The sequence below is a fragment of the Pogoniulus pusillus genome, unplaced genomic scaffold (genome assembly GCF_015220805.1).
Source record: "Pogoniulus pusillus isolate bPogPus1 unplaced genomic scaffold, bPogPus1.pri scaffold_51_arrow_ctg1, whole genome shotgun sequence".
NCBI lineage: Eukaryota > Metazoa > Chordata > Aves > Piciformes > Lybiidae > Pogoniulus > Pogoniulus pusillus.
Genome location: NW_026974710.1, coordinates 623,677 through 635,683, shown reverse-complemented (window position 1 = coordinate 635,683; position 12,007 = coordinate 623,677). Strand labels below are relative to the sequence as shown.

Sequence of the window (12,007 nt, the reverse complement as noted above, 5' to 3'; positions counted from 1 at the left end):
CTGCAAACCAACTTTCTTATCTCAGGCAGAGTCAGCTGGATTCTGCTCTGCTTGAGTTGTTTGCTGACTTGTCAAGGACAGTGCCTCCCTGCCGAGTTATATCCAATGCTGTCTTTGTTTTCAGTGTAGCCTAGCACAGCCCTATACCAGTTCTCTATACTCATTCTGCTTGCCCAGCACTAAATCATGTCTGTTCTCCTTTAGCCATTCTGCAACAGTCTCCCCAGCATGCCTGCTGCCTTATTACTGCCTGGTAAGCGCCACTGCCGCTGAGTTACCAGGAAGCAGACTCTGGATTGTCTGCACGCGATTGGCCAGCTAGCTGCATGAAGACCATGCTCAGGCTGCATGATATCCTCCTGCACCTGAGATCCTCCCCACTAAGAATCCCTGGGCAGAGCATCCAGAAAAAGTCAGCAGCACAAAGGCGGAGATTGCATCCTTTGCTAGGGGAACCAGGTCAGAGACAGTCATTTCCCCAGAAGCTGGGAGGATTCCAGCCTCAAAGTCCACAGGCTCCTGAAGGTTGGACACTGGCATAGGCTGTGACGTAGCCCTGGTGGGTGATTGATAGTTAATAAGAATTGTAAGTAAATGCTTTAATGCCTCTGTGATATCTGTTGCCTCTGCCATAAAGCAGAACCAGTTTTCAGCCCTCTCTGCTGGGTGAATAGCACATATTTGCCGTGGGGAAAACTCCTCTCTCTGTTTATAATTTAAAGTTTGCTGGTTATTAACAAGTTACTGTAGGTATTAATCCTAGAATGTTTTCATTACTGTGTAGAATCCTTTTAATATTAATATACAGTGGTTGGTGGTGGCAGAATTCAGAATATTGAGCTTAATAAATATACATTTTTATAGAATATTATTTTGCACCAATTAATTTCTCCCCTCCACCAAAATCGACATAGGTGGCAGCATACCCCTCCGTGATATGTTTTGCTCCAGAGTGGCTGTGGTGTGCAGGCAGAGCTCCTGGAGTGCTTTCTGGGAGCTGAGGGCAGTTGAATGCAGGAGGGATGGTCCTGAGGGACAAGAGGGAGATGCTGAAAGCTGCTGAGGGGTGTGAGTTGCTCCCTTCTGCTCTAAGGGTAGCCACTGGTGTTGGAGAGAGCTTTGTGCTTGGAGTGTGCTCTGGTGGTGTGCATGAGTGCTGGTCTGGGTCTGTGCAAAGGGAGCTGCCAAATGCTTGTCCATCTGAGGCCTGTTTTTGTGGGTGTTGTGTGTACTGTGTTTGATCCTGGAGTCATGGAATGGTTTGGCTTGGAGGGGACTTGAGGGATCCTCTAGTTGTGGGCAGGGAAACCTTGCACTGGAGCAGGCTGCCTGAGGCCTCATGTGGCCTGGCCTTGGAGCCCTGGAGGGAGGGTGTCAGGCACATGTGGAGTGATTTGTGTCAGGAAGGTGTGAACTGAGATGGCAGCTGTGGGCAGGAGGAAGATTTACCTGTCTGCAGTAGGCTCTTTGTGCATGTTAGGCTGAGCCCAGCTGGGGATTTCCAGTGGTGTGTGTGGAGGCATTTGTGTGTTTGGATTTGATGTGCTTCCAGCTGAGGGAGCCTGCAGAGTGTTTTCTGGTGCAGTTTATGTAGAGCAGCAAGCAAGGCCCCAGGCAAAGCCCCAACAGGCTGTTAAAGATGAGCCTGAGTGCATTTCCCTGCTGCATCAGACAGGAGGCAGCCACATGGTGAGAACTGGGTTGAATTTTGGGACACTGAGTGCAAGAAGGTCATTGAGGGCCTGGAGCAGGTGCAGAGAAGGGCAAGAAAGCTGTGGAAGGGTGTGGAGAAGAGGGCTGGAGAGGAGCAGCTGAGGGAGATGAGGGTGTTGAATGTGGAGAAGAGGAAGCTGAGGGGAGAGCTGATTGCCCTGTCTCTGAGAGGAGGTTGTTGTGAGGTGAGGTTGGTCTCTTCTTGGCAGTGTCAGGTGATGGAAGGAGAGGAAATGGCCTGGACGTATGGCAGGGGAGGCTTAGGTTGGAGATGAGGAAGAGTTTCTTTGCTGCGTGAGTGGTGAGGGACTGGAACAGGCTGCCCAGGGTGGTGATGGAGTCCCCAACCCTCAAGGTGTTGAGGGCCAGGTTGGATGAGGCCTTGAGCAGGCAGGTCTGGTAGCAGGTGTCCCTGGCTCTGGGAGGGGATTGGAGCTGTCTGAGCTTTGGGGTCCCTTCCAGCCCAAACCATTCTGTGAATGCTTGGATCTTCACACTGAGCAGAACTTCAATGGAGTGAAACTATAAATAAACAATGTTGTAAAGCTGAGTGGGAGCTGGGTGGGGGGGAGTTGGGTTGGAGCTGGGTTAGGTCTGCATTGGAGCTTGGCCCTTGCCTTGAATGTAAAATTGAAGCTTTTACAAATGGGAAGTTTCAGGAGAGTTGCTTTGTCCTGCAGCTGTGCCTCAGAGTTTGTGATGCTCAAGAGGCAGCTGTGCAGTAGCTGCTGCAGGAACTGAGCTGAACTGGAAGCCTGCAGTCCAGAAGGAAAAGTTTCTTCCTCACAGTCAGGCCCTGGAATCAGCTCCCAAGGGCAGTGTTGGATTCCCCTGGCCTGGGCAGCTTTAAGAGTGATCTTGTCAGGGGCTGGTCCAGCTGATGGCAAATGCAGTGTCAGCTAGCAAGGTTTGAGCAGAAAGTCCTTGGGGTCCCTTCCAAGCTGGCATTCTGTGGGCACAGAGCTGTGCTGGGCATGTTGAGAGTAGCTGCAAAGCTCTGGAAGCCTTTGTGCAGAGTGCCAAAGACATGAGCGAGCCTCCAAAGTGACTGCAGAGTTCCCTGCTGAGAGCTTTTCAGAGCTGCCCAAGCATTTGTGTGAGTTTCTGCTCAGCTGGGAAGGGATTTGGGTTGTTTTTCCAGACAGTTGGAAACCTTTTTAAGCATTTTTCTTGTTCTGCTCCTCCTTGGCCTTGGCCTCTTCATTGTCACAGGCTCAGAGGGTGTTAGGGGTTGGAAGGGACCCAAAGAGATCATTGAGTCCAACTCCCCTGGCAGAGCAGGACAATCCTATCTAACAGAGATCACAGAGGAACACATTCAGAGAGGCCTTGAAAGTGTCCCGAGAAGGAGAGTCCAGGACCTCCCTGGGGAGCCTGTTCCAGTGCTCTGTGACCCTTACAGTAAAAGAGTTTTCCCTTGTGTTGAGGCAGAACCTCCTGTGCTGCATCTTACACCCATTGCACCTTGTCCTATCCCAGGGAGCAGTGAGCAGAGCCTGTCCCCCCCCTCCTGGCAGCCTTCAGATGCTTATAGACATTTATCCAATCCCCTCTCAGTCTTCTTTTCTCCAGACTAAACGGCCCCAGTTCCCTCAGCCTCTCCTCATCAGCCATGCCCTCCAGTCCCCTCCTCATCCTTGTAGCCCTCCACTGGACCCTCTCCAGCAGATCTCTGTCCCTCTTCAAATGGGGAGCCCCAAACCGAACACAGTATTCAAGATGAAGTCTCAGCAGGGCAGAGTAGAGGGGGAGGAGAAGCTCTCTGGATCTGCTGGACACACTCTCACAGAGGGGTATTCTGCTGCCTATGCCGATTTTGGCAGAGGGGAGAAATTAATTGGAGCGAGATAATATTCTATAAATATATATATTTGTTAAGCTCAACATTCTGAACTCTGCCACCCCCAAGCACTGTGTTTGATATTAGGAAGATTCTTCATGGTTTGAAAACATTCTAGGATTAATATCTGCAGTAACTTAGTAATAAGTAGCAAACATTTAATCAGCTCCGGGGCTATGTCACAGCCTGTTACTAGTGTCCATACTCAGGGGATCTCTGCCTGTGGACTTTGAGGCTGGAATCCTCCAGCTGCTGGGGAAATGAGTCTCTGACTTTGTTCTCCAGGCGAAGGATGCAATCTTTGCCCTTGTCTCCTGTCTTCTTTGGCTTCTTCTGGATACTCTGTCTAGGGATTCTTGACAGGATCTCAGGTGCAGGAGAAGTACAGTGCTGTGCAGTCTGAGCACAGTCTTAATGCTGGCTATCAGGCCAATAGCATGCAGACAAGTGGAGTCTGCTCCTGGTTAGTCAGCGGCAATGGCACTTACCAGGCAATGATAAGGCAGCAGGTGTGCATGGCTGCTCGGGAGTCTGTGCTCCGTAGGTCAAGGCAGGCAATACAGGATCTGGTCCTGATAACGCAGTGGCGTGCAAGTGTGCACAGCTGGCTGGGAGGCTATGGGCTCCACATATATATGTATATGCAGGTGTAAGTGAGCTCTGCAAGTCAGTACGCAAGCAGGCAATCAATGTACAGGGTCAGAGCTATGCAGGGAGAGTCCGAGCTATGCAGGGGAGTCCAAGCTAACAAGGTAGCGTGAGCAGGGGAGTCCAAGCTAACAAGGTAGCGTGAGCAGGGGAGTCCAAGCTAACAAGGTAGCGTGAGCAGGGGAGTCCAAGCTAACAAGGTAGCGTGAGCAGGGGAGTCCAAGCTAGCAAGGTAGCGTGAGCAGGGGAGTCCAAGCACGTTGTTTACCTGTGTCCCCCTATTTATTAAATGTGGGCCGAGATTAATGGCCCTTTGGCCACTAGAATGACCAATCAGGTTGGCAGTCAGCCAAACATTACCATAATAGCCGAATGCTACAGTGCCTGGACTTCCCAAATATGGGAATCACATGGGCTTACACCAGGGAAGCATGAGCTAGGTGTGTGGGGCTTACACAACATATTTACAAACACATTACATAATCAGGGGTCCTAGGCAGGCCAGACTTTGTGGCACCAGGCCTATTGTGCCCCTTTTATCCATTTAATGTGTTTACCTCTGGTTTAGGCAGAAAAACATGTCTAGGCAAGGCATAAATAAGCCTATTTTCGGGCCTACAGGCCCTCCACGACACACACTCTTGCTAATTCACCCCAGGATGCCATTGGCCTTCTTGGCCACAAGGGCACATTGATGTGCCGTGGGTAACTTGTTAGCCACCAGCACCCCCAGGTCCCTTTCCTTGGGGCTGCTCTGCAGCAGATCACCTCCCAGCCTGTACTGGTGCAGTTTGTTATTCCTCCGCAGGTGCAGGACTCTGCCCTTGTCCTTGTTGAACTTCACCTGGTTCCTCTGTGCCCAGCTCTCAGTCTGCCCAGGGCTCTCTGGATGGCAGCACAGCCTGCAGCTGTCTCAGCCAAGCCTGCCAGCTTGGTGTCAGCAGCAAACTTGCTGAGCAGACTCTGTCTATGCCCTCATCAGTGTCATTGATGAAGATATTGAACAGGACTGGCCCCAGCACTGATCCCTGGGGGATACCACTGGTCACAACTATCCAGCTGGACCTGGCACCGTTGATCACCACCTTCTGAACTCTATCATGCAACCAATTCCTAACCCACCTCACTGCCTGCTCTTCCACACTGGCTCAGGTTGCTCACTAAAATGTCATGGCAGACTCCATCCACTGCTCTCCCTCAATCTACCTATTCAGTGATGGCATCCTAAAATGCTCTCAGGTTAGTGAAGCATGGCTGTCCCTTGGTAAATCTATGCTGACTACTCTCGATAACCTTTTTCTCTTCCAAGTGCCTTGAGATGCTCTCCAGCAAGCAACTGATCCCTAACCCAGTCTGCACTGACCAGTGGGGAGCACTCCCTCCTGCAGGTTTGCTCTCCTTCATCCAGGGTCTGGAGTCCATAGGAGAGTTCAGCCTTAGGCGTCAAGAGTGAAGCCCAGAAGGCATTCAGCAGCTCTGCCTTCTCTGCACCCTCAATTCTCAGGGTGCCTCCTGGTCCAGCACTGCCCCCACACCTTCCCTGTTCTTCCTTTTCCTACTGATGGATTTGAAGAAGCCTTTCTTCTTCTGCTTTCCTTCCTTTGCCAGCTTCAGTTGCAAGAGGGCTTTGACCTTCCTTGTTGTTTTGCTACACACCCCAGGGCAGGCCTGTAGGAAAGCAGTCCTCCTCCAGCTGCTCTGTTTCCTCCTCTGCCTCTCCCTGGCAGCTGCATTTAGAAGCATGGAACCATAGAATGGTTTGGGTTGGAAAGGACCTGCAGAGGTCATCGAGTCCAAGCCCCTGCCGTTGTCAGGGACATCCTGCACTAGACCAGGCTGCCCCAAGCCCTGTTGAGCCTCACCTTGAATACATCCAGGGATGGGAACTCAACTCCCTCCCTGGCCACTCTCCAGTGTTGCAGCAGCCTCGTGGTGCAGAACTTATTCCTGCCATCCAATCTCCATCTGCTCTGCTTTGCAGCCATTGCCCTCCTGCTGTCCCTGAAGGCCTTTGGGAGCAGTCTCTGTGCAAGCCCTGGAAGGTCACTCTTAGGTGTGCCTGGAGCCTTCTCTTCTCCAGGCTGAATACCCTCATCTCCCTCAGCCTGTCCTCAGAGCTGAGCTGTTCCAAGTCCCTGATCATTCTCATGGCCTCCTCTGGACCCTGTCAGTCAGGTCCCTGTCCTTGCTGTGTTGAGGGCTCCAGGACTGGATGCAGCAGTGCAGGTGAGCTGTCAGCAGAGCAGTGTCAGAATCTGCTCTCTGCATCTGCTGTTGGTGCAGCCCAGGCTGCCATTGGCCTTGTGTGCTGCAGGCTGACATTGCCTGCTCCTGTCCAGCTCCTTGTCCCCCAGCACCCCCAAGTCCTTTTCCTCAGGCCTGCTTCCTAGTGGCTCCTCCCCCAGGCTGTGCTGATTGTGAGGCTTGTTCCAGTCCAGGAGCCTGCACTTGCTGTTATTGAAGCTCAGGAGGTTCCCCTGGGCCACCCCTGCAGCTTGCTCACTTGAGCTCTTCCCACTTTTTTTCCAGGGTGCTCTGCTCTGGGTCCCTCTGCTGGGCCATGCTGGGTGTGTGGATGAGCCTGGGACCTTGGTCGGGCCCTGGGGACTCTGATAGGGCACAAAGTGAGTGCCTGTGGAGTAATGGATGGAGAGATGGAGGGTGAAGACTGCAGGGGGTGGGAGGGCTTAGTTCAGCATCTCTGTGGCTCTGGCTGGCTCCTAATTACAAGGGTGGAGGCAGCAACTGAGGCTGGAAGCACAAAGAGCCAAAGCCTGCCTGGGTCAGCACAGTCCCCTGACACCTCCTGGCATCCACCACTGCCCAAGCAGGCCCTTGGGGGTCCTACCCACACACCCCACCCCATACTCTATGGCAGGAGTCACCTGTACTCTCACTGCCTCTGTCCCCCTTCATCAGTTCCTGTGCAAGGGGGCTGCAGGGTCCCTCCCCACCCCTCATCTGTAACCCTTCCTCCTTGGCCTGTTGCTGCTTCTTTCAGGCCTCCAGCTCCTCCTGGCTCTTAGTCTCAGGACCTTCCATGTTTGAGCTCCTGCTCTCATCCCAGTTGTTTAGATGCTTCCTCAGCTGCAACATTTCCCTCTCCACCCCCTTCCAACCCCAGCAGAGGTGGGGGACACAGGGCCACAGACAGCAGGGACATGGATGTGCTGTGAATGAGGGAAGGGCCTGGGAATGGTCAGGCAGGAACTAGGCCTTGTTTCCCCCAAAGAAAGCACAAGATCAGCACCCATCTGAAAAATGTATGTGCAGGAAATCATAGAGTCAGTCAGGGTTGGAAGGGACCACAAGGACCATCCAGTGCCAGCCCCCCTGCCATGCCCTGGAACACCCTACCCTAGATCAAGCTGCCCACAGCCTCATCCAGCCTGGCCTTAAACATCAGGGATGGGGCCTCAACCCCTTCCCTGGGCAACCCATTGAAGGCTCTCACCACTCTCATGCTGCAGAACTTCCTCCTCACCTCCAAGCTGACTCTCCCCACCTCCAGCTTTGCTCCATGCCCCCCAGTCCTGTCCCTGAGAGCCTAAGAAGTCCCTCCCCAGCTTTTTTGTAGCCCACTTCAGATCCTGGCAGGCCACAAGAAGGTCACCTTGGGGCCTCCTCTGCTCCAGCCTGCACAGCCCCAGCTCTTTCAGTCCGTATTCATAGCAGAGCTGCTGTGGCCATTTGAGCATCCTCCTGGCCCTGCTCTGGACACACTCCAGCATCTCTGCATCCCTCTTGTCCCAGGGGCTCCAGATCTGGATGCAGTACTCCAGGTGGGGTCTCAGCAGAGCAGACAGAGAGAATCACCTCCCTGGCCCTGCTGGCCACACAACCTCTGCTGCATCCCAGGGTCTGGTTGACTTTCTGGGCTGCAAGTGCACACTGCTGGCTCACGTTGAGCTTCTCATCCAGCAGCACCCCCAAGTCTCTCTCCTCAGGCCTGCCTTCAGCCTGATACTGCCCAGCCTGGATTTGTGCTTGGCATTTCCTCAATCCAGCTGCAGGAGCCTGCGCTTGGTCTTGTTGAACCTCCTGATGTTGGCTTGTGCCCAGCTCTGCAGCCTGTCCAGGTCACTCTGGATGGATCCCTGCTCTCCAGCCTGTCTGCTGCACCACACAGCTTGGTGTGGTCAGGAAACTTGCTGAGGCTGCATTCAGTGCCCCTGTCCATGGCACCCAGAGAGATGTTGAAGAGAATCTGGCAGCATTTGAGGAGGTGAAGGCAATGAATTGTCCTGCACCTCTGCATGTGTCAGCTGGGAGCTTGCCCACAGAGCATGGGCACTGTGCCCTTACAGCAAACGTTCTTTTCTGTTGGGGCTGTGGGATTGCAACTGCAGGAGAGCAGCCAAGAGCAAGCTGCCAGAAATGGGCAGGGAGAGAAGGAAACCAGACCCTGTGGACTGAGTCTCTTTAGGCTGCCTGTGTGTGCATGGTGCTGGAGGTGTGAGGTGTGTCCAGGAGTCAGAGCCTCCTTCCACATCAGAGTGAGGGCTGAAGAGGCTTTGCAAGAAGCTGAGCAAGTCCCTTCCCCCTTTGCTGCATCTGCAGAGAGCAGGAACCTCCCTTGTTGTGTGTCCTCAGGGCTTCTCTGCCCACCTGTTGAGGAGTGGTCAGCAGAGAGCTGTCCCTGAGCTGGGCCCTGCTGGCAGGAGTTGCAGAGTTGCATGCAGGACAGAACTGAGTAGAGTGAGGTGTGGTCTGTGAGCAGGGCCAGGGAGAAGAGGTGGGGGCAGAGGTGCTAGGAAATGCAGGTGCAGCCATGAGAGCCCTGGGCAGGCAGTGGGAGGAGGCTGCAGCCAAGGCCTGTGAGAGGCTGTGTGGAGGCAGCTGTCCTGTGTTGGTGCCCTGCAGCTGTCTACTGGAGGTTGTGTGCTGGGCCAGGAGCTGAGTCTGCACTTGTTCAGCTCTTCTCTGTTCAGCAGCCCTGTCTGCTGTGCCCATGTTGCTGGGCCTGGGAGCTGCTTGCTGCAAGCTCCATTTCTGCTGCATGGTTCTGGGCAGTGCTGAGCCATCCCTTGCAGGTAAGTCCTCTCCTCTGAGCCCTTTGCTTGTCTCTGGCAGGGACTGTGTCTTCTCTGCAGCAGCCCTGTACCTCTGTGCTGGGGAAGAGCAGAGTTTGAAGAGCTCCCCTGTGAAGAGCCCAGCAGGTAAAGAACCCAGAGTGGGGGCCAACAGCAGGATCCCAGACTGTTCATCCATGTGGTACATCCTAACCCCCTGCAGAGCCTCCTACCCCCTGCATTTCAATGCCACTGGGGCTGTAAGGGACATCCTCTGCTGTAGGAGTCTGGGGACACCCAGGCTTGTTGGGGTCAGTTGTGTGGAAGGAGGCTGTGTTTGGGTCTAGGATGTGCAATGTGAGCGGGAGAGGGTTGGAGGTTGTTGTTTGATCTTCCTGGGTCAGCACTGCTGCCTCCTGTCTGAAGCAGGAGGGATCAAAGGGCAGGGTCTGGAGCAGGAAGCTACCTGACAGCAGCCCAGGGCTGGCAAAGAGGGGTCTGGGAGCACTCTGTAAGGACCAGGGTGTCTCAGCACTACCACCTGGGATATCAGCACAGGCATTGGATATCTGCCCCCACCCTATGGCAAGAAGTGGGAGTTTGAGGGCCACTCTCTGTTCTTTGCCTCAGGTGAATGGTGGTTGTTGGGAGGTGTCAGAGGCTGTATTGAGACAGGCAGGATGTCAGGGTTTGAGGTGCTGGGGTCAGGTGCTTCCATCTTCCCTAGGTAAGAGCAGTGACCTCGTCCTCCACTAGCATGGCCTCAGAGAAGGATCCAGACAAGAGCTGGGAGGAGAAGCAGCACCGAGAGAGTAAGATAGAGCAGGCCAAGTGCAGCCTGCTGAAAGAGGAGGAGAAAGATTTCAAGACAGAGAATGATAACAATGAGGGGAATGATGACTGTGATGATATTGAGCATGAGGAGGATGATGAGAGTGAAGATGACGAAGATGAGGAGGAGGAATATGAGGCGGAGGATGGGTTGATGTTAGCCCCCTCTGTGCTGGTCAAGCAGCTGCTTCAGTGCTCTGAGTGTGGGCATACCTTCACACGGCGCTCCAGTCTCACTGAGCACCGCCGAGCCCACACCAGTGAGAGGCCCTTCAGCTGTGCTAACTGTGACAAGAGATTCAGAAGGCACTCAGACCTCATTGTCCACTGCCGAAGCCACACGGGCGAGAAGCCCTTCAGCTGTGTTGACTGTGGCAAGAGATTCACAAAGCGTTCTAACCTCATTGCCCACCGCCGAACCCACACGGGTGAGAAGCCCTTCAGGTGTGCTGACTGTGGCAAGAGATTCAGAATGCGCTCACATCTCATTGTCCACTGCCGAATCCACACGGGTGAGAGGCCTTTCAGCTGTGCTGACTGTGGCAATAGATTCACACAGCTCTCCAGCCTAACTAAACACCGCCGAATCCACACAGGCAAGAAGCGTGTCAGCTGTACTGGGTGTGGTGAGACCTTCACAGTGAGCTCTAACCTCAAACATCGTCATGCCCACACCTGTGAGAAACTCTTCAGCTGTGCTGACTGTGGCAAGACATTTGCACAGCGCTCCAGTCTCATTGTCCACCACCGAACCCACACCGGCGAGAAGCCCTTCAGCTGTGCTGACTGCAGCAAGAGATTCACTTGGAAGTCTGCTCTCACTCGGCACCACAGTGTGCACACCACTGAGAAGTTCTTCAGCTGTGGGGACTGTGGCAAGAGTTTCAAAACCAGCCTTGGCTTCACGTTCCACCGACGCACCCACACCAGAGAGCACCTGTACCCCTGCACAGAGTGCGGCAAGAGCTTCACCACCAGCTCACATTTCATCCAGCACAGACTCATCCACAGCGGTGAGAAACCCTACAGCTGCAGGGACTGCGGCAAGAGCTTCACCCACCGATCTGCCCATGCCCGACACCGTCGTGTCCACAGTGGTGAGAAGCCCTTTACCTGCTCTGACTGTGGCAAGAGCTTCACCCAGAGCTCTGCCCTCACCCGGCACAGTTTTGTGCACACTGGTGAGAAGCCCTTCACTTGCTCTGCCTGTGGCAAGAGCTTCAAGCAAAGCAGCCATCTCACTTCCCACCGCCGCACCCACACTGGTGAGAAGCCCTTCACCTGCTCCCACTGTGGCAAGAGCTTCGCCAGCAGACGCAGTCTCACTTTTCACCACTGCCGCACCCACATTGGGGACCAACCCACGCTGCAGAGCAAGCACTAATAGCCCCACCCTGGGTCTGTTGGGGTAATTGTGCCCCCACCCCAAGAAGGCCTTTCCAGCAGGTTGACCCAAATTCACCTCTTTTCCACCTGCATTTCTCAGAGGCTGGGGGCTCCAGCAGGAACAAACACCTCCTGCCCTGCTGAGCACCAATCAGTGCTGCTGAGAATCATTGCAGTGCTGAGTCAGCACAGCCAGAGCTGCCATTGGAGCTGGGCTGAGCTGTGCAGGGATTTGTCTGGTTCTTCCCCTATTCTTTGTGTCTCTGTGGAGTTAGACTCTCTCTGCCCATGCTCAGTTGTGTCAATAAAAGCCCACAGTGACCCAAATCTTGTCTTTTGGCTTTTATTTTAGCCCTTGCTGCCCACAGTGCCCAAATGTTTGGGACATTTGTTCCCAAGGGCCGGGGCTGGAGCCCTGCGCCTGGACTGGGGAGACCAAAGTGAAGTTCTTAGCAGAGTCTTGAGAGTCTCTTGCTAAGAGTAGTCTCAGGGGCATCTCAGAAGGTTTTTTCCACGGGTGCCAAGGGATTTTAGGTGTTTGGGAGGGAGGTGTCTGGAGGGTTCTAGGCTTGACTTT

The 12,007-nt window shown here is 54.0% G+C and overlaps 1 protein-coding gene across 3 annotated transcripts; it reads left to right on the top strand.

Moving 5' to 3' along the window:
* The first annotated feature begins 5,058 nt into the window (after positions 1–5,058).
* Positions 5,059–11,757, top strand: LOC135174255 (gastrula zinc finger protein XlCGF26.1-like). Of its 3 annotated transcripts, XM_064141483.1 has the most exons (4): positions 5,059–5,440; positions 6,183–6,427; positions 9,275–9,360; positions 9,941–11,757. In XM_064141483.1, exon 4 carries the CDS (start codon positions 9,971–9,973, stop codon positions 11,426–11,428), a length of 1,458 nt encoding a protein of 485 aa, XP_063997553.1. In that variant the 5' UTR covers positions 5,059–5,440; positions 6,183–6,427; positions 9,275–9,360; positions 9,941–9,970; the 3' UTR covers positions 11,429–11,757. The 3 variants fall into 3 exon arrangements, with proteins under 3 accessions (XP_063997553.1, XP_063997552.1, XP_063997551.1); XM_064141482.1 differs by lacking the exon at positions 6,183–6,427; XM_064141481.1 differs by lacking the exon at positions 5,059–5,440 and having other exon boundaries at positions 6,036–6,427.
* The last annotated feature ends 250 nt before the right edge of the window (positions 11,758–12,007 follow it).

Excerpts from the sequence above, each read along its gene's own strand:
- LOC135174255 (XM_064141482.1), top strand. The coding sequence starts at position 9,971 with ATGGCCTCAGAGAAGGATCCAGACAAGAGCTGGGAGGAGAAGCAGCAC.